Raw genomic sequence first — 22,327 nt, forward strand, 5'->3', positions numbered from 1 at the left:
TGAGCGGTATTAACGATCAATAGGCTTTACCATACTTACGTCACGACGATGACGTCACTCATCTCCCGTTGCTACGGTCTGTGGACAAGTTCCAGTGAAAAATTCTGCGGACTTTTTGTCTTGAGCCACACAATGCTTTTCCATTAAAGAGACGAGCACCTCCATCTCCTCGACTATGCTTTCAAAATATTCCAGAGAATAAAACCACAGGTACCCTCGAATAATTGTTTTTTTTTTGGGGGTCATATTGGTCTCGATAATTCTTTAATGTTCACGCTATATACGTTTAGTACGCGGATCACGGCGAGGTCACGACATTCAACACTGTCTACATTCAGTACAGTGTTCTTTTAACTATACTGTGAACTAAAGTACACTGTCTTCGTTGAACTACAGATGTCCACTGGACACGCACCGAGAAAGCACACCTGCAGTCAACAAACTGTCTCCACCGCACACCGACCAACTGTGGACCGCATAAAAGTTAATACAGTACTTTCCTAGATAGGCTATTGGCTGTTGTCACGGCTAGGATATCCCACACAATATCCTGCGGCCGACCTCTGACATTCAGGCCTTTGTCTATGACGGTAAGTATACCGAGGATCTTCAGTGTAGGGGCAAAGTCAAGAACAGACATGTCAGAATGGTCTTTGAGTGTGAACTCATTGCAGACAAACTCGCCCATATGCAGATTGTTCCCTTGGTTGGCTCTCGGACTCGTAACAGGCGCCTCCTTGCACACGGGCCTTGCCGCTGAGGGTTCACGAATCTCCACCGGTAGGTTTCGGGGCTATACTTGTGCATGGTTCCAAAATGGGTCATCAGGGTCCCATTGTAGCCGCCGAAGACGTACAGCTCTCCTCTGTAAATAAACGACGAGTGGCTTCGACGGCCCACGGGGACCTCGCCAGTGATCTGTGGATACACCCAGTTAGCGGTAACCGTGTCCAGGTAGGCGAGGCGGCTGCAGTAGACCTCGTCGTGAGTGTGGAGTGGTCCCTGAGCATCGCTGCAGCCTTCCCAGACGTACATGCGGTGACCGATGGCTGAAGCAGAGTGGAAACACCGCCACAGCTGCGACTCGCCCTTCGTGCGCAGATGCTGCCACTGCAAGCTCTCCAAGTCACGGCTGTGCACGTCTTGGGGAAAATGGTCCGCGCCGAGGCCGCCAAAGACGAACATGCGCTTACCTATCACGCATGCGCAGTGGAAATTGCGCGGCCATGGTAAGTGGCCGCATACCTTCGGTCGAGTCCACACCTTTGCGTAGGTGTCAAAGCAACACAAGGCGTTGCCGGGTATACTGTCGTCTCGGCCTCCCCAGAGGTAAACACAATCGCCGTAAACCACAACAGTGTGGCCGTACCTCTTGAAGGGCACGTCGCCAGGGTTCGACTCTGTCTGTAGCGGTATCCACCGCAGGGATACTGTGTCCAGTGCATGGACGTCAATGGGATTACGATTGATGTAGTCCTCACCTGTGCAACGGACAATGACTGTCGCGTGGTTCGCCCGGCGCGCTCAACCCTCAGGTCACACTGTCCACATCTTTCCGTGACTACTTTCTGCTTGCCAGACAGCTACCGCGCCTTGTTTCCCTCGACCAGCCAGGCGACGGCCTGGGGTTCGAAATTTCTTCTTTTTCTTCTCTTCTTCCTCTTAAAGCATGGCACATACCCACATGGGGGGATTGGCCAAGGTGTAGTGGCATAAACAAGGAAGTTCGCTTAGGAGATTCCCAGAAAATTTCAGCGCCAAGCGTGAATTTTGAAAAAAATGTATCAATAAACAATGACAGTTGAATATTTAAAGTAAAATAACAGACAGCAGTTTGGTAAAACAAGAGCTCTCGTGGGCACTTCTTCTTTTCCCCATACCCATGCCAGATGACGCAGTGTGAGCAGACTTCCCGAATTGCGACCGTCAGGACGTCCAACTTGGGCTAATCCGGCGAGTACAGCTGGCAGCGGCATCCAGCGGAGCCCTGGACTAGGGGCAGACGACCACTGCTAAGAAGACGGACGACACACCTGACTCCACCAAATTGCTCACCTACTCTCTAGAGCTCAATAAACGTTTTCCTTCCTTCCTTCCTTCCTTCCTTCCTTCCTTCCTTCCTTCCTTCCTTCCTTCCTTCCTTCCTTCCTTCCTTTAGTCCTTCCTTCCTTCCTTCCTTCCTTCCTTCCTTCCTTCCCGAATTGCGGCTTTAACTCTCCGCTATCTTCGAAATATTTTCAAGTGTTGCCTTCGCACAAAGAACACTGGAAACAGGTGTTTCAAGGGCACTTTGCGCATTATCGGTGGCTTTAATATTTCCAAGCTGCAACTGCGCCAGCCACCCAGCGACGCGACTGCCAAGGTGCGCCTGCACTACCTCGTGCCACCATGCCACCCGAGGAAATACGTGGCCCTGGTGCGGAGTGCGCGATATGCAGGATTCACACGGGGACTTCGAATAGAGAGAGAGTTCATAACGCCAATGGTCGGCGAAGCCCCCCCCCCCCCCCCCCCCCCCCTACTCCCGCATTCACACGGAAGCCGAAGTCTGAGAGTGATGTCGCTGCTGCCAGACGACAGAGGATCGGTGCGCTTTGACCTGCACTGCCTTCCGCGCCATTTCCACGAAGCGCTTCATGTTCTCATACGACTCACAAGAAGTTGGCCCCATTGCCATGAGCGGTTTTGCTGCTGCCGAGCGCTCTCCCGCTGACTTTGTTTCTCGTTTCAAGACGCCTCGCGGCCTTATTTCTGTCCGTGAGAGCCTCCTGGTTACGGCGCATGTTTTGCCCATCGGACCAAGAAACAAGTGCCCTGATGACGTAGGCCCGGAGAGGTATATTTTATCGAAGTACTCGGTGTTCTCACATGACTCAGAAGGAGTTTTCCCACACCCCACCGCGACGTTGACATGCACCCGAAGAAATGACCGCTAACCGGGGAAACTTTCATGCGGGACGAGCAAAATGCCCCCCCCCCCCCCCCCGATACCCCAGAAGGTCTGTCGCACCCGCGCCGGAACCCGAAGGCGTCAAGTTTTGGTGATCTGTGCACAACTACCCGTTTGAGAGCGGTAGAGAGCTGGCCATCGCTCGCATGTGAATCCGAGAATGCTTTCCGGAGACGCATAAACGAGAAGGCACATTGCACCAGAGTCACGGTACATTACCCGCACTTAGTGCCGATAATTGCTGGCCGAGGGTTGAAAATGCAGGTACAACAAAGCGACAGTGGGGCGCCGGTGGGCGAGGTCGGTTGCACAAGGTTTCACGGGAGTCAGCTTTAGGAACTGCAGCTTTCAGCTCCCTGCAGATTTCTCCAGGAACCAGCAGCGGCCGTGGGTAATTTATTGTTAGAGGCGCGAGAGGACAGGGAGGGGGAAAGAAAGAAGGGAGCAAGAAGAAAGACAGGGAAAGGATGACACTGCACGAAATATACAAAAAAGAGGTCGCAGTGTCGGCTTGCGCTGGTAGGAAGTTCTCAGCGCCTAGACGCAGGGCCGCACTTGCATAGCGAGCGCGACGCGCGGGCGCTGACGCATTGTCACGCGCGCGTAACCACGACCACGTGGGGCCAACAGCTTGTAGGGGGGGGGGGGGGGGGGGGGGGGCGCCAAGCTGTAAAAGCGTCCTACGGTGGTGCGCTACATCGAAGAACACTAAAGTGCCAACTCCAAGAGCCCTTCTTGGAGGTACGCGCTCAGCGTCGGCGCTCTTGGCGTACGCCAGAACCGGTCTGCGCATGCGCACTGCAGGAGACGCCAGGGAGCCTCAGCGAGGCGCCGATATCTGTCCGTGCTAGATATCAGCGTCAGCGCACGGGTGCTTGCGTACGCGCCGGAAGAGGGGTTTCGTTTACAACAATCGTAGGCTCGCGGGGCTCTCGGTGACTCTCTTCTTCATGGCTTGAAGGTCTTTCAGGTTCCGCGAACTCTTCTTCGCCGGTTAAGTTGTCCTTTCAGCGACACCCAACCCCTTTTCTTCACGGCTTGAAATTATTTCCACCGGCTGAAGAAGGGAAGCGAGCCAGCGCCAGGAACATGGAGGTGCATGCCTCTTTTCGGCGCCCGTTCCGGCGTAGGCCAAGAGCGCCGACGCTGGGAGCGTACGCCCAGGAAAGGCCCTTGGAGCTGGCACTTTAGGCTTTGCTAAGACGCTCGCTCGCTTGGAGCGCTCCGCTGGAATGACCAGACGGGCGGGCGAGCGCACAGCGCCGTTAACCAGCAGGCCGCCTCAGCGTTCTGCGCAGCATGCGCAGAACATTGTTCGAAGGTTTCGGCGACGACAAGATCGTACGACGCCATGCGAGGAAGCGAAAGGCTTCCAACGCCAACGACAAAGGATTGACGACGAGAAAATTTATGGGATCCACGCAAAATGTGACACACTGATAGATCGCAACGAGTCTCCATGCCCGTACCGGCGCAGTGGCATTAAGCGATGACCACTGCATATGCATGCGGCTGTTTTAGCCACCGGTGGGGTTTGTGAGACCCGCGTTGCTCTTCCCGAGTAATGCAAGGAGGAACAGCTCCCGCGAGCCTCAGTTTTGCACAGACAGTTTTGTGACAGGCTGTCCATTTTGCACGTAGGCCTGCTGTTATTTAGTCATTTTTGCAGAGTCATTCTTCGTCCGGCGTCTCCCTCCTCTTCTCTACATGTGGCCATGGCATGGTTGGCAGGTGGAGAGAGGAAAATCTCCCTAAACTCACCTGTCACCGTTGGCAGTTGCAGGCTTCACACAGACGCCGATGCCGACGGACAGTTTTCGCCTTCATGGACCACTCAACGCCACCGCATTAAAGCGTGATCACAGAGATCGCCCCAGACTAAGGCAGGTAGTGACATTCTCTTTAAACTCACCTGTCACCAATTGCAGGTGCAGGCTTCACACAGAGGCAGACGCCGCCGGACAGTTGTCGCCTTGACCACCGCATTAAAATGTGATCAGAGGGGTCACCACACACCAAGGCAGGTAGTGACCTTCTCCTTTTCCTGCCAGTTTTAGTGCGAAGGCATTACTACACACATACCAACCTCAAGCAAAAATCTTATCATCTTTGTCTTGTGCTCCGAACTAATCCGAGCTTATACTCGAGGAGGAAGCTCGGGAAAGTTCGGAGGAGTGTCGCGCCAGCTGTAGCCAATGTGAGCAAGACGTCGCGCCACCTAGGTCACGTTACCGTGTGGCGTCATCACAACCTGCCCAGGCATGTGGCATTTAATCTAATTGGTAGCGAGAGGTTGCTGGGGAAAAGCAGCATGGGGCGCACAATCCCTACCGGTGGCTGTGGCCGGAAAACCAGCCTGCCAGTGCAGTGGTATGAGGACTTCAAGGGATCTATGAGTGCTTAGTAGAGAACGACGAGTTCTGCATATATATGGGCATTAGGCCATTAAAGCTAAGGCGGACCTTAAGTGTCCCCTCCATTACAAGAATGAACACCTGCTTTCGCGTGGCTACTCGGTTTTAACCACGTTAAACCCCTACCAAATTTTTCACGGACCTCCTCACCCATTACTGCTTGGGAAAGTCCCAGATAACGGTCAGAACTTGGCGGATGTATATATAAAGAAAGCGAAGCTTCGCCACAGTTTTGCGCCTCAATTATATTGAGCTTCTAATTCCACTGAGTGGGTAATCACTCGTGAAATCGGTCGTGCAATCAGCTACGACGTGACAACGCCTTGAGCATGCGCTGAAGTTATCGACTTCTTTTGCAACGGCGACAGCATCAAAGAATGGCGGTACCTTCTCAGTATAGACATTTCCAACGGGCAAAGAAGACGTTGAGATGCCTCCTTTATGGGCTGCTGCAAACTGGCTTCACTGCAGCTTCCACTGTGCACACAACCCAGGCGCCCACAATCCAGGTGCCCACAATCCAGGTGCACACAACTCAGCCGCACACAATTCAGGTGCACACACTTCAGGCGCGCACAATTCAGGTGCGCACAATTCAGATGCGCACAATCCAGGGTCCAGGGGCACACACTCCAGGTGCATACAACAACCCAGATTGCTTGTGCCGTAAGATCTGCCTAAAGCGAACTTACTTTTTTTCTTTCCTCGTACTGCCAGCCGCAAAGTAACAAACTTACGCTCTTCGGAGAAAGTGCAGCAAAGACCATGTCTGGACCTCGTGCGCTCGCTAACAACGCGAGCGAGCCTGCAACGCCAGCGCTGACGGCTGGCCGAAACAGGCCAGCATTAACGATGGCCCATGCTAAGTTCCGGCATGAACCCCACAACGGACGTAGGCATATTTCGCTCGTGGGTACCTCATACTACTGGCACTGCAATTCATGCAAGTATAGATTCCCCAGATATTAACATTCACTTCAGTGTTCCTTATACAATTACGCGACCGCTGATTCTCATATATTACTACAACTGATGGCTGACAACATTACGAAAATGGTTTATGGGGTTTAAGCATCCGAAAGCGACTCAGGCAATGAGGGACGCCGTAGTGGAGGGCTCCGGATAATTTCGACCACCTGGGGCCCTTTTAACGTGCACTGACAACGCACAGTACGCGGGCCTCTAGAATTTCGCCTCCATCAAAATTCGACCGCCTCGGCCGAGATCGAACCCGCGTATTTCGGGTCAGCAGCCGAACAAGTTACTGAGCCACCGCAGCGACTGAATTACGAACAGTAATAACTATTACGAATAACAATGTAGAACTGAGCAGTCTTCGTTCACACTGGGAAATAACCAGCTAATAGCTATTAGGAGTAACAATGAAGACTCAGCAGTCTTTGCTCACACGCGGAAATAAACAGCGTATGCAGCAAAGTCGGAAAAAAAATCATCACACGCTTGGGAAAAACAGTAGGCTGACCCTGCCTCAGTGACATCCAAGGGCATTTCTCGGCATAGTCATCAACAACGAAAAAAAAAGATGGGGAAAGAGAGCATTCCTAGCAGTATAGGTGACATCCAGGAGCCACGGCCGACGCGTCCGTCAAGCGCAAGCACGAAAACGCACCTGACGACGTAGTTGCTGGGGTTGGCCGCTGCCGGCGTGTGTTCCCGGTCCGGCGGGTGCAGCAGGAAAATGAAGGAGCACTCCTGGTCGACCGCCGTCGGCGTCGGATCTGCGCGGCACGAAGAGGTGCCCAGGCTGGCTCGCTGGGCGTCCAGGAGGAACACCTGGGCGAGGCCGAGGCCACGTCTTTCAGGACAGCAAGGCCAGCAGCCACAGCTCGCGAGCGTTGCGTATACAGCCCGGAGGTAGCGCCCGGTTGTAGCAACGCATCATAAGCGCGCTTTGTGAAACTCTATTTGTACTCATTAGTCACGGCGGTTAGGGTCACTTTGATGCAGAGGGTTAGCACATTTTCCACGCGTACTCCACTGTCACGTACGCGACAGAAAATTATAATCTACACGCATGCAAAATGTTAAGTGCAGAAAGAGGGAAAGGAGGTTCTCCACCCGACAGAGGTCTCCTACGTTTATTCGCAAGCCTAAGCCTAAAGATAAAGCATGACGCTCTGTATTTCACATAATCCTGTAGAAACGTAGCGGGGCTTTTAATCGCGAACTATACAAATCTAAAATGAACGCACGTAACAGTTAACATAAGTGCGCACTAGTTTTACTGCTTCTAGATATCGATCTGAGGTCATCGATAGGAAGGGCACCTGAAACCAAAACTCTCAGCAAATACTAAAAGAAAGCTTGCGGAGCAAGGTACCAATACAGCGCCAATATATTCCCCGGAGGCCCTGCTCACTATCTCTCGAGCTTCCACTATCAATCGGAAACTATACAACTATACGCTTCACCCGACGCGTTCAGGGCAGCTCCTCCTCACCTGTCGGCACAGCTGTCGCAGGCGGTCGGCCTCCGGGCGCGTGCAGTCCCTCCGGACGGCCACCTTGGCCTGGCCCACGTCTCCGTAGAAGTTGTCCGAGCCGGCGTGGAAGCACACCATGAGCTGCTGGGCGGCCAGCAGCGTGGCCCGAGACGCCCTCCACACGCTGGACGCCGCCACGCGCCACAGGTCGGGAGACAGCGACGGCCCGCCGCTCACCAGCAGGTGCCTGCCGTCCGGGAGGGAACGAAAGCGCGGCACATGTACGGAAAGCATCACGGAGGCCACTCCGCTTAGGCTTCTTTTCTCTCCTCATTGTGCGTCTTTCCCGCGCATCTCTTCGCGCGAGTCCGTTTGCGTCAGTGTCAGCTTTGAATCTCTGCCGCTGAGTGCATAGCGTTCGATCGAGCTTGGTAATTTTCCGCCAGCGCTAAATAACCTCCGCCAGCAACTAGAACAAAGAAAGACGTTTCCGACTTTTTGTTGCCTCCCGCGATCAAGAAGTAACACCAAGAGCAGCACTAAGCACCCCACCCCAGGAACATCCAGTTCCAGGTTGATCTGGAGCATCTTTAGAAAAACGGTACATTCCCCAAGGCGCACACGTGGTCGTTAAAGACCTCAAACCTCGGGAATGAAATCCTTAACGTCCAACGGGTTAACTCCGGAGTTTTCGGTGGTGACGCGCTACCAAGGAGACGCCGTTTAGTTGCAAAAGATAGACAGAGACAAAGCCGCAAAAAAAAGAAGAAGGCGACTCTGAGCTAAGCTCCCCCTTTAAAACAACTCTGCACGATACGAAGCGCTGCCCGCTAGATGCAGTTTGGCGGTGCTAAAGATACAGCGACAGGGAACCTGTCACGCACGCTCTGCGCTTGCCGTAGCTACAGCTCTGGCCTGCTATCGGTGCTTGCCGCGAAGGCATTAAAAGATCAGCTTTTGCCACGAGCGAACATGAATGCAACCGCTCATCATCGCAATCGTCACCATTCTGCCTATATCAGAAACGCACCATTAGGCTTAGTTCCTACAGCGCATTAATTACCGTGTGACCGTGCCAAGGCGCGAAATGTGACGCATGAACGCGGCCAAATTTCCCCCCAAACGACCAGTGCTCTTAAATATCTAGTGTCTAGTGGCTGTTCACCTACATGTGGCTGGCGCATGCCCTTCGCCCTTACTGCATACATGTATATCCGTGGGCACTCCTACAACACCACAACCTGCGCACTTTTCCACTCCTTCTGCCGTGCAGCCAGCTGTGTGGGCAGAGACATCTTTTCTCTTATTTCTTCTCTAGCCTCAGTATATATTGTGTCCCTTGCCCAGACATCATCCAAAGGGGCCGCTCACGACCAGCAGGATCACACAAGGACCCCGACTCGCACCGAGCTCTCCGCCGTACAAATTGGACGTCGCTCGCCTCCGTAAATCCGATTTCGCGCCCCCGTAAATCCGCGGACGAGTAAAGAGAGGCGGGGGGGAGAAAGATGTCGACGCAAGGCGGTTAGCGGTGAGCGAATGTGGCCGCTCCGGCGGTGAACGCGGCGAGCCAGGCCCCGACTTTGAGCAGCAACGCGGGAACAACCCCGCAGATGAAGAGATTTCCCCACTCGCGCAATACGAGCGCTCAGAGACGTCGGCGGTGTAAGATCCGCAGACACTCGTCGTAGCTCAACTATGATCCGGCCGCGAGAAGTTAAGCACTCAGGCTCGTCCTCCACGGTGTTGAGTTTAAGCTGTCCGAGAAAAAGGCAACTATAACAACTATAACAACCGCGGCCAAGGCACCGCGAGCTTCTCTCGCGCGAGCGTCTCGGCTTTCTGGGGTTTACGCCCGCCGCACCGCCGCAGCGGTGGTGGTGAAAAGGAAGAAGTGTTCTCTCGTCGAGTGCGGGAATTTTAATCCAATTTGAGAAGCAAACGTGGAAGGACAGTCCTTACTCCGCACGGTTAGGAAACGCACAAAAGTTCCTCACAAGAACAAATAAGTGAGACGTAGAGAAGCTAGCGCGATCACAATTAGCACGGGCGGCGAAGCAAGACAGCGTGTAGTAAGAGACGCCTGAATTGAATGGAAGTGTAGCGAATAGAAATGTATTAGGGCGTCGGCTTCTGCCGGCATTAAGCGCCTTGCCTAATTTTATTATATCGACGACAACGCCGATCGCACATAGAAACAGATTTCGCAGCGTCAAAGTCGATGGATATACAACTGCAGATTTCTTTCCACTGCAGTTTATAATTATTATTTAATGGATTCAAGCGCGCCAAAGCAAAAACACTGTCAGTAATGAGGACCACCGTAATGCAGAGGTCCGAATTAGCTCTGACCACGGGAATCCTTAAACTACAGTGAATTCTTCACACGAGCATGTTAGCAAATTCCGCTACCACAAAACGACATTACTTATCATCGCAAGCACGAATGCATGCGACATACCATTCAACGCAAGCAGTACCTCGATCCAATAATGAGCCAAAACATTTGGCTATCGGCTAATTTGAAAACCTACCGAGATATCGTATTTTACTCCCTTAACATTTATGCACAAACACTACTACTAGTGCAACCACCCAATTCCAGAGCTCCTGTACCACCACCTGCTCCTCGCGCCAGCATGAGAAATTTTACAACAAAGTCATTTGTAGGCACCCCAAAGCGTGATCTGAATTAACACGGGAAGTGCTGCGCGTCAGCCGTAGTCTACATTGCGCGAGCAAGTAGTACAGACAGCTGACACAAAAGGGTGCGGAGATGTCAAGCAACAGCAGCGGCAATCTGACAAACCATTTGCACAAAGAAAGAAACTATATGACCGTTTCACTGGTGTCCGCCAAAGCTGTTATAAATTGTTAGTGTCATACACCTTTTGAAAAAGATGTTGAAGGGCGCCACCATATTCAACATCGGGCTATGGAACGCAGTTACAAACGCCTGTTCGTATAGAACCGTAAAGATTCGGGGTACGAAGCTGCCGCACGCTCTCCCCACAGCTGAAAAGTCATGACAATGCCTATATGGCGGGTCCGGGAGCTGCATGTAGAAGGGAAACTTTAGAAGGGCATTAAAGGAAATGAAAAATGAAAAACGTAGTTTACGTCGACTCCGCCTTGCCGCTGAGCGTGCTGTACCGTATCAACCTCAGCATCCGATTTAGTTCCGGCGAACTGAGCGACAAAGTTTGCTGGCGGTAGCAGCAGCAGCTGATCGACCCCAGCTCAGCCTCCAGGAGAACTCGGGAACATGGGTCGCGACGCGTCCTGGTGCGAGCGGTACACTCTAAACACAAATACTCCTATACGGGAGTAAAAAAAGAGAGTAAGCTGCCCTGTAGCTCACTCCCTTTTATGAAAGGGAGTGAGCTAGAGAATAGCTTACTCCCATTTTTACTCCTTTCTGTTTAGAGTGCACCGAAAATCGCGCACGGCTGACATGGCGGCTGCGTTTTTATGGAGGAAAAACGCTAAGGCGCCCGTGTGCTGTGCGATGTCAGTGCACGTTAAAGATCCCCAAATTATTCCGGAGCCCTCCACTACGGCACCTTATTCTCCCTTTCTTCTTTCACTCCCTCCTTTATCCCTTCCCTTACGGCGCGGTTCGGGTGTACAACGATATATGAGACAGATACTGCGCCATTTCCTTTCCCCAAAAACCAATTATTATTATTATCGACAGAACGACTGGACAAGATATTGGTCAAATACATCATTTTAGGGACCTATAGATAATGAGACTTTAAAAGAGACGCGTCACCGTGCCATTTGCACGTTTTCAGAACGCTTCTTCTGAACTTTAACGATGCAAAAAAAAAGAGAAAAACGCCCATAAACTATTCAGTTATGTAAGGCAACTTCAAACACCACTTTACCCTGTCCGTAGCTTTACAGCGCTCCACGACAGGTGACGGCCATTTTTCACGCGACGCGAGCGTAATTCAATAGGCCCTCGTGCAAAGCAGTGTGCGCAGTAGACCCTTAAAGCCAACTCAGGTCCGTCCAACCGTTATTTTGCTGCACGCGCCGGACGAGATGTCCACAGAGGCGCGTGGGATTATAAAAATCACGCTGCGCGTTAGACCATCCGCGCCGCATGGTCCCACCAGGCGCGCGACGCAATTAACTCGCACTCCGTCCAAAACGAGCCTCACCAGAGCTCCGCATCCACGGGGAAAAATAAAAAAAATCCCGAAACCTGGCGCTATGCGCGCGCAATATATGACCAGCTCATACCGATCAAGACTGCGCGAAACAATAAGGCGCGGGAGCTCAGAGGCACGGGCAGCTCAAACGGCGCGGACACGTACAGTAGCACACGGTCGCCGAGATTCATACGAGGCGCGCCCTGTGTGCTTCCTCGGGGAAAGCCAACGTCTCGGGTACAGAGAAGGAGTTGCGTAGTAGCGCGTAATCCCGTCGCAGAAAACGCAGGGCAGCCGCCGCCCGCGTCCGGGGCTAATGGGGCGCGGTGAAAAAATGAAGCCGGACCCGAAGACTAATTTCCCAAAAGGAGCGGGGACGGAGGCCAGCAGGCAATTCGTGCATGCCAACTGGACGCTGGGTCCAGCAAAGTGGAGAAGGCGACACGCGGTCACTACGCTGCCCACACCCCGCTCGCCCAAGCTGTTATAACGCCATTATAACGGAGTCCGCTTTTGCGAGGCTCCGGGGAAGTGTGTTGTGCATGTAAGGGTTAGGGGCGTCCGTTCCTAAAGCGAACACGACGAAGGGCTGACTAACGCCTTGGGACTTGATGCACTCAGTAATTCCCCGTTTGATTCTCTACCTCCCCCTCTCTCTCTCTCTCTTTTGTCATACTAGCGGTCATTGTCGCAGAGTTGACACGCCACATGCGTGCGTGCAGGCGCAGCGGACAGAGTGAAACCGAACGGCAACGGGAATTTAATCAGCGCCCCGGGAGAGCGGGCAGCCAGCGTGAGAAACAAATTGAGCGCGGACTTTGAGGGAACAGCTGCACGCGCAGAATAAACGCGACGCGAGGAGGCGGCACGGGGTGTCCACCTGGACCAGCCCGGCGTTAAGGACTTTGAGAACTGCAGCAAGGGCTGTGAATGTAGCACAGCAAAGTGTACTCTTAAAAACGGCCCTTTCCTTAGCAAAAAAAAGGGGGGGGGGGGGGCGGCACTTCTTTCCTCAGAACAGATTTGAAGCGCGGACGGCACTACGATTTACACGCAGGAACAGCCACAAATGCGCTACCAGCTATTAAGGTGCCAACTAAACAAACGAAATCTTCTCTGCCTTAACAGGATGCACACGGCAGAAGCACGTTTCCAGCGAGCGCTCATACGCTCACCAACACCGGCCAAGAATCTTTGTCATCTTTGGATCCTGTGCCGTTGCCTATGTACAGCGACGACACGTTAAGTTAAAAAAGAAATCAAATGAATATCCCCGACCGGAGTCAACTGGTGGCGGCGAGAACAATCAGCTTCGCAGGCCGCTGCGCGGGAGCACTATATAGGCTATCGCCGTAGCCGTGCTAAACTGCAACGCAATCTCGAGCTGTGCATTGCACATTGATTCTCCCTGCTGTGGCGGAATTCCAACAACATATCATGTAACATGGGGCTGCTCCGGTCCCAAGCCCCCCGAACTAGACAAACATCACTCCGAGGAACAGTGGGAGTCTGCCCTGCTCAGCTCTGACTTAGCGACGCAGCGAAAGCTGATATCCCAAGCAAGAGCAACTGCGGTGGACATTGGGGTCCTGAAATAAGGACTCCACCCAAAATCTGTATTTTCGCCTCTCTATCCTACCTTTTTGGAATAAATGTTTTCTACTACTCGCGGTTCTTTCGCGCTGTGCATTGTTTTTGCAGCAGCTATCACAGCCATTTCTTCACTACTAGCTTGATCTGCAACGAAACTACTACTTCAGCAAACAGTGACAGCGGTTGCACCTTTCGGATACGTTACGCTCAATTTGAAAAGAACGAGGCCGAAAGAAAACTTCGCAAATAAAGGATTAACTGAAACGAGAGACGCGAGTGATAAACAGCTGCAAAAATTTTCAGACCAGTACTGCACGCTTTCGGATCACCGAAGGAACACATCGAAAGCTAGCGGTGCAGCGGCGCTACCCGTACAAGAGAAAACCATAAGAAGAGATGTTCAAACAGAAGGCGATACACGGAGTAAAGTCAGTTACGGTTAAGTACCGCCACAACAACAAAAGATGGAAAGATTATTTCTCAACAAAAGCCGTTGAAGACGTCCCAACGAAGGACTTCTATAAGAAACCTTCGCTTAGCCTTCTTAACCGTCAGAAGGTCCAACAAGCATTTGAGTTTTCGATATGGCAACTGCCAGAAGGTCGCACATAATTGCCGGCCTTACAAAATGGGTCATTAATGAACCCAAGACAGACGACAAGGATGGCCGGTGGCACATTTCCAGTCGTGCCGAAAGTGTACGTATCGCTGTCGTTAAGATACCGCTCCGCCTATCGAGACGGCCGCATTCCAATTCCCGTTTTCGATAAAAATGGAGAACTGCGCAAGATCCCCCTCCCAGTGCAATGGACCGCAATGCGAGCAAAAGCTTCGAACTTCCGCTGGCTGCCGCGAGGAATCTTCGACGACGGCGTAACGCACATAACGACCCGATCAGCAGAAAGATTCGCAAACGATGTGCCTACTGCATGGAGACCACGCGCCAAGTCAACGCGCACTCATTTGTCTTGCCGCCGACGTCGGAACGGGAGAGCGCCACCGAGCCCGTTCAACCCTCGCGCGTAACCCGTGTTTAGAAAGTCGCGGCTCCCAGAAATGCTTATCGAGCCTCGGACGCAAGTGGCAGACTTCGGTCTCGAATTCGTTCCCTACGATCCCGGCCTTTCATCCGTACTGCGCTATAAGCTGTCTAATTGCACTGAAGCTGCGCCTTTCTCTCTCACTTCGCCATGCGGTTCCTCCCCCTCCCCCTCCCTCCACCCCCACTGGAAAAAAACCTTTCCCCGACTTTCGAACAACATCCCAAACAACCGACAAACAACCCGGCCTCGCGCACAAATCGATCTCCAAGAGGAGGATCCCGCAAATTCGGAGAACAATGAGGGCGCCTGTAACGGTGCGGGCAATTGCGAAGCTCGCGGCGAAAAGAAGGGCGATGCTCTTTGAAAACGAAGGCGACCACTTCGCGCCCCCGTCGAAATGCGAGGGTTCACAAGTTTCCCACGCGAATAAGAACAGCAGAGAGGGCGGAGGGAATTGGCGCGCCATAACTCGCAAGCATCCACGCCGAAACGTTCCAATTGTTCCGACCCCTTCCTTACACGCCCCCCTCTCCCCTTTCTACCCCTTTTCCCTGATCCCCGGCAGCGAGAGAAAACGGCCAATTAGTTCTTATTCTTGCTCAAGTTAGCGCGTCGCCATTTAAAAGCGCGTTCGTCTATAACCTCCGGCGATCATCTACACCCCTTCCGTGTACTTTCAGCTACCCCCCTCTCCTCCCTTTCCCTCCTCACTGCCCCACCACTACCGAATTGCTGTACAGGCAGGGCCAGCGCCCTTCTGCGTTTCCTATTAGACGTGAAACGGCGCATTGGAGGCGCTTTGAAAACCGACCGCGTACAACAAAACAACGTGTGGAAGCGGAATGAGTGCCGGGGGGGGGGGGGGGGGGGGGGGGGGGAAGGGGTACTACTTCGTACGGCGCGAGCGAGCCTCTGTAATAAAGGGCTACGACGACGGAAGCCTCAAACTTTCCGGGCTATTATACGCCATCATTTCTCGACGCTCTTTCGTCGAGCGCACAACGACGACAGCAGCGGTGGCGGCGCCGCGGAAAGAAAAAAGAGAAGCGGCAGGAGCAGCATCCGCAAAGGCTGGGCCCCTGCTTGTCTCGGGCGCATTTTTGCCTTTCCCAAACACGCCGCGGTCGTTGGCGGGAGACACAAAATTTCGCTTTTAGACCAGAGGAATGACGCGTTATGGCCGCACTGCGGCTCTCTGCAAACAACGCGGTCGCCGTTGTTGCCCGCATAGGAGGCTATATCCTCGCCCTCGTTGGCTTCGGACTCGGCTCGTGTTGTTGGTTATTCCGCGCCCACCGCTAATGCCGCCGCCCTGAAGCTGTCCCCGCTGTCGGCTCCTGCTGTTCTTGCTTGGCCTAAATCGTTTCCCGAACATCTCGTTAGGGTCGCGCGAAATGGGAAAACTACGCCGGGCCTTGCGACGCGCTTCGGGCTCGTTTATGGTGGGAGACGAACGCCCGCGTAAGCGGGTTCTCACGACGACGTTCGTTATGCTGACGAACGAACGAGTGCGAACCGCGGCTGCAGCTCTGCTATGGTGCTTTTTAGTTTTTAACGAATGTGCAAGCGTTGCTGTACCCTTCTACGGCTCTGAACGTCGCCGTTCCTAAACCTTAGCCGTGTGGACGCGCTGTTAAATACAGGACGGTGCTTTTAACGAGGCGTCAGAAGGCAGTTAGTGCCGTTGCCAAGTACGCGTTGCTTTTGCGAACTCTTCTCTCGTTTTGCTTCTCTTTTGTGAGTGCTCAACTCTAAGCAAGCGGCACCTATGCAATTTTTTATTTACGTCACAACGCGGATGTTTTTTCTCCTTTTTTGCTACATGAGCAACTCATAACTTCAAGAATACAAGCGCCAACAGTCGGCGACATAGCACGAGCCACTGAATTAAAGACCGTACTTGACGACGATAAACTCTGTTCCCTAGACGACACGTGCTCAAAGTCTTAACTATCAAAACCTGTGCTACCACCCTGCTCATCCAGAAAAAAAAAAACTTGCCCGCTCCCTTACGCAGCCCAATACGTAACGGCGACCTCGTCGGCGACAGCCCACTCCAGCACTTTCCTCAGCTTCCTTTTTCGCGCTCGTAGGCTTCGCTGCATGTCCGACATGTATTGAGGCGAAAGATAACCCAGCGCGAAAGTTCCATTACAGCAATGTTCTAAACAGCGGCTATAGCAGCTAACGCTGAAAGAAAACACACGACAACTACAGGAGAGCATAGCAGCCGGACAGAAGCCTCCGGGTAGCGTGCCATCCGCGCGGAGCCACCCACTGCGCGCAGTGTACTGATCCTCGAAAAGCTGCGCCCCTACACCGGCGGGCAAGAGAGCAAAGTTCGAGCGGAGGCTAATTAAGAGTCATGGCTCGCAGCCACGGCTGGCATGCAGGCAATCCCCGGGAGCCCCGCTTGGGATGGTGCACCACAGAGGCATCGCACTGGGACTCTTTCGACAGCCACGAAACTCCCGCCGAAGAACGAAGGCAAACAGCCGATGGCGGTGGTGTTGCGGAGTTCGGGAAGCTGCGGATTGCGGCCAACACAAAAGTTTTCCGAAGCGGGGCGCGCACTTCCCAAACTCGATCCGTGCGCGGCTGTAGTCGACGCTGTTTCGACACTGATGGCAGCCGGGCTTTTCCGCCAGGGCGGGACCGTGGTGGCGTGGTGGAATGTGGAGCTTAACGTCCCGAAGCTACCACGTGGCCTATGAGGGCCGCCGTAGTGGACGGCTTCGGATTATTGTCGACCACCTGTGGTTCTTGGAAGAGCCCTGACATCGCACAGCAGACAGGTGCGTTTCTTTTTCTTTTTAACGCGATAGCGTCAAAGGTCGCTTTACGCAGAAAATCCGGCGTCGGCGTTGTCGGCGTTATTGGCGCTGTCGCCGTTGTGAGCGATAAATAGGGTGGCGTAGGGTGGCCCAGGCAGCCACCCCCCAGAAAAGCAACCTAGGTGGGCAACATGGGTCACGCGACCTTGTGGCGTCGTCGCAACCTACCCACCGTATTGTGAGAATACTAACCACACTGGAAGGTGACAGTTAATTCAGTGGTCGATCGCGAGAGGTAGCTCTGGAAGAGCAACTTGGGTTGCAAAAAACCCACCGGTGCCAGCAGCTACCATCCTAAGGCAACGGCGCATCCATTAACCGCTGCACCATTGCGCCAGGAGTGGTATGAGGGCTCCCAGGGAGGTATGAATGTAAAGCTGAGAATGACCAATAAGTCATATATGGACTTATATATGACTCGCGTCATCCTTAAGGAAGAGCTTAAGTGTCGCCTTCAATTTTTGTAGCGATAGCTGCATTACGCAAGCATTTCGAGCCTTCAGCGTGGCACCCCGTGAGCTCAGTGGCAGCGCCGTCATCCTGTGAATGCGCCGCCACACTGTCACGTGGTGCGGAGCAGCTGCCGGCGGCGCGGCGCCATGGCTGATCACGTGGTTGGTCACGTGACCAAATTCCACTCGGCCAGCTGTAGCTATCGCGTCACTCTGGGTTTAACCACAGCTAAACCACCGCCAATTTTTTCTCATTTTTTTGCATTTCGCTTCAATCGAGACGATGTTGCCGGGGGTGGAATAAGGTGCCGCGACACTTGGCTTTGCAGCCGAACACCAAAGCCAGCGAGTATCCTACGAGAATGAAACTCGCGAGCCTACAAGGACAGCTTTCTAAAATATAAAATGACCAATCCTGCACATATATAGGAATTAACCCAGTACGCTATCGCGTCATACTTTTAACGCGGAGGTTAAGTGTCCCCTCCAATTGTTTTCTTCACAGTAGAGATTGTAAATAACCCATTAAAAAGAAGAAAAAAACAAGTGACGACACAATGCAAGTATGACCCACACTGGAGTTGAACATCCCAAGAAACACCATCGACCCTTTGTTCGAACACTGGCAGCCGCATGAAGAAGTGCCGCTTTACGTCGCCTGTCGCGTGTGCGTCCGCCACGCTTAGCGGAGTGCGGGAGACGTGTAGCTTATATTGAATGATGATAGTGAATTTTTTTGGCGCAAGGGCATCAGCGGCCAAAGAGCGCCACGGCACAAGGTTTATACTTCTACTCTAGGTGGGGTCAAAGACCCATTTCCCAAGCATTTCACCCTAAACAAGCCGAGCACCAGACCGGGAGAAAGCTTGTACCCTTTGTATCACGGGTGGGTACCCGGCGGCACTGGGGATCGAGCCCCGCACCTACCGCAAGCGAGGCGGACGCTCAAGCTACTAGGCCACCGCTGCGGTAGCTTATAGCAAGCTGCCGATTCACATCTCAAAGGATGGACACGGCAGTAGGCCATTAAAAACGCGCAGAAGAGAGCGCGAACAACTACTAAACACAAGGGCTATATTTTCACTTGCTTCAAAGTACTGTTTTCGTTAGAACGAAAGAAAGAATTGCTCTTAAGAAAAAAAAAAAAGAGCCGCTGTATCGTGAGCGATAAACGAGCACAGAAGCGGCAACCGATCGATGTGCGGCCAGTAATCAGGCGAAACCCCGTAACCGTTTTTTTTTTTTTTACATCGCATAAACAAGCCTCGTCAGGTTGCTGATTAGGATGAAAACAATAAAAAAGAAACAGGAAAACTCAGACAACAGAAGAACTAGAAGAAGGTCGTTTGTGCACACGAAAAAAAGAAAGAGTAGCCCAGAGAGTCCGAACCGCGAAAACAAAAAAATAAACACAACCCGATTCCCCCTCCCGCATACCCGCGCTCCATGTCCCCTGCGAGATGAACGGGTACAGCGCAGGCACCCGAGGAGCACAGAATTCACATATATATCCTCCCCCTACGACTGAGGGTTGAGACAGCAGGACAGAAGGAGTGAAAAAGGGGGGGTGGGGGGGTGCGATAAAATCGTAATTAACGGGGCATTAATTACGCATTCCAAAGCGGGGGGCCAAATCGCGTTAAGAAAGCCGATGCGCACGCTGACGCGAGGAGAGACGAAAGAAGAAGAAAAAAGTAAGCAGGCCAAGCGTCAAGCAGCAACAGCAGCGCCGCCTGACGAGCAGCGAACCCAGCGGCGGGTCGGCGCAGCAGCCAGACCGCGGTGGAGGCTCGAGATGAGAGTCAAGCATCGTTAGTGACGATGCCAAATCTGCGCCCCCGCCTCCTCCCTCCTGTACCCGATCGCATATACAGTGTTTCTCTTCCACGCCCGGCGTCCCCTCTAGTGGCGTCCCCCTTCGCCACTTCTATTTTATCTCTCGGCTTCGGAAATGAGAGGCCGAGGGCGGGCGGGTCAGCAGCTCTCACGCCACGCAAAAAAAAGAACAAAAGAAAAAAATCAGTGGGACCGTGCAAAGAGAAATTGGTCTCGCGGGAATGCGCAGCGCGTAAGGGGAGAAAGGAGGGACTTCGCTCGTAGGAAGCAGCAACACCTGAAAATTAAAGACGTTGAGCACGAAATCGACGGTTACTGAAAATGCGAGGCGCGCGAGGGACGATTAATGCAGATGACACGGGTGATTACAATTAGGCTCTGCGGAAATGAGGGGACCCATCACGAGCTTGGCCTCGAAGACTTGAGACTCAAGTCGCCGTTTCTGCCCCGTTGCTGTGGTATTCCCTGCTCAACGCTGCAAACATACACTCTCGTTCGCTGCCGCATGCGAAGAATCTGACAGGCTTACGAATGCACATCCAGATTAAAGACAACATGGAATGTCGCTATCTATAATAGTTGTCCCCCGCACCGGGAAAACGCCGCCACTCAAAGCTGAAAATGTACTACAGTTATAGGCCCCGCCACGGTGGCTCAGTGGTTAGGGCGCTCGACTACTGATCCGGAGTTCCCGGGTTCGAACCCGACCGCGGCGGCTGCGTTTTTATGGAGGCAAAACGCTAATGCGCCCGTGTGCTGTGCGATGTCAGTGCACGTTAAAGATCCCCAGGTGGTCGAAATTATTCCGGAGCCCTCCACTACGGCACCTATTCTTCCTTTCTTCTTTCACTCCCTCCTTTATCCCTTCCCTTACGGCGCGGCTCAGGTGTCGGCTGATATGTGAGACAGATACTGGGCCATTTCATTTCCACCAAAAACCAATTATTATTATTATTACTACAGTTATAGTGCGTTTCGGTTTCAGTCACAGCACGTTATATTCGGAAGCACTGTGCGCGTGCATCCAAAAGGCTCCCGGTAAGGGTCAAGTGAACATGACGGCCGCGAAATCGAACGACGAAACGAATCTAATAATGAGCTTCGTATCGTACCAATAAACAGAAATCTGGAGCTGCGGTCCGCTGAAGCTGTCCATTATATTACATTCGCCGCGGGAAGTGCGTTATCATTAACAGGGCCGGCTTAGAACGTCCAGTGGCTTCTTGTACTAGCCTTTCAGGTCAAATTGTCACCAGGGCCCGTATTACGGAACTGTCAATTAGCAAGGTTGTCAAAAACTTGTCCAAAACGTGTCAATTAGCCTCGCTCCTATTGGTCGGTCGTGGCTGGCGGCCATTTTGCTTTTTTTTTGCGTCATGGGTGGTTGCAGATTACGTCACAGATGTAGCAGAAGTGGTGACGTTGCACACCTAATTATGCAGGCGCTAACTGACAGTTTTCTGTGACATCTTCGAGGCGGTCAATTTGACCGTTGCGTTTTTGACAGAAAATGGCGGCGGTGTACGAGGCCATACGACTGAGGCAGCTGCGCTGGCACGAGCAACGGCGAAGGAGGGCGCACGAAGACACGTTTGACTAGTGTTCCTGTATAGCTTGACTTGCCGGACGAGCTGTTTCGACGCCTTTTTCGACTGGAGAAGAAGACTGTGGAGTGGCTGTGCGACGAACTCGCCGATGAACTGGGAGGTTTGCTTGCGAGCCCGCTGTCGGTGCGGCGGCAGGTGCTGTGTGCAATGCCGTTCTTTGCTATATACCGGCGGCTTTCAAGCTGCCGTTGTTTACAAGGCCCACGTCGGCATCGCACAACCGATGGTAACCAAATGCGTGCGGGAGGTGTTGGAGGCAATCTGCTAACTTAGCGCGCAGAAGGGGTGGGTTCCCGAGGTCACCTCTGTGCCACAGCTACATATAAATAAAACACGCTTATGCTGGCAAAGCACTTTATTTTTCCCAACAAATCGCACTTCGTGGTCGTCTTCTGATTCCCAAGGGAAAAGAAACAAACAACCACACATCTCATACTGCAACACCTCACCTTTTGGCATATTTGTCATCGATAGAAAGAGCAGAAAAACACAAACTTCAACAAGTTGTCTTCGTCGATTTCGTTCCAAGGGCTTCTTGCAAGTTCGCTCGGCAGGCACGGAGTATTCACTGCATTCGTTCAAATTTTTCTGCGCATTTAGGTCAACCGCACAGTAGCTTGATTTCAGACGCTGCGTAAAAAAACAATAGCATGGCGTGGAATCGGCTCCTTTCGTGCAAAGCGGCTTGACGTTTTATTGCCGTCAGCGCATTCCCGCGGCCGCAAAAGTTACCCACCAGCAAATTTAATAGAACAACATCGAACTTCAAACACAATGTTTTAGCAAAATAAAATATTAGTTATTTTTACCGCTGTGTATTTCTTAAGTCCTTATACAAAAATTCAGCACACGGCCCCTCGCCCTGCAAATAAATGCCTTCGGGGCGCCGCCCTGCTGCAATTGGCTGATTCCCCGTTGCGTCAAGCGGTGGCGTCAAATTGTTTCGTCATTTTGACGTCACTGTCAATAAAATTTTGACAGAATTTGTGACAGTT

The 22,327-nt window shown here is 52.7% G+C and overlaps 1 protein-coding gene and 1 pseudogene across 2 annotated transcripts in view; both read right to left on the reverse strand.

Moving 5' to 3' along the window:
- Window positions 1-22,327, reverse strand: part of LOC144099176 (brefeldin A-inhibited guanine nucleotide-exchange protein 3) — a 103,169-nt gene that overhangs the window by 19,069 nt on the left and 61,773 nt on the right. For both annotated transcript variants that reach the window (XM_077632309.1, XM_077632308.1), the window contains 2 exons: window positions 7,826-8,054; window positions 6,995-7,158 (listed from right to left, as the gene is read on the reverse strand). In XM_077632309.1, coding sequence (XP_077488435.1) covers window positions 6,995-7,158; window positions 7,826-8,054 — 393 coding nt within the window. The remainder of the gene's footprint in view (window positions 1-6,994; window positions 7,159-7,825; window positions 8,055-22,327) is intronic.
- On the reverse strand, window positions 422-2,671 carry LOC144096812 (kelch domain-containing protein 3-like; annotated as a pseudogene).

This window comes from Amblyomma americanum, chromosome 7 (genome assembly GCF_052857255.1).
Source record: "Amblyomma americanum isolate KBUSLIRL-KWMA chromosome 7, ASM5285725v1, whole genome shotgun sequence".
In the NCBI taxonomy this organism is placed as follows: Eukaryota; Metazoa; Arthropoda; class Arachnida; order Ixodida; family Ixodidae; genus Amblyomma; species Amblyomma americanum.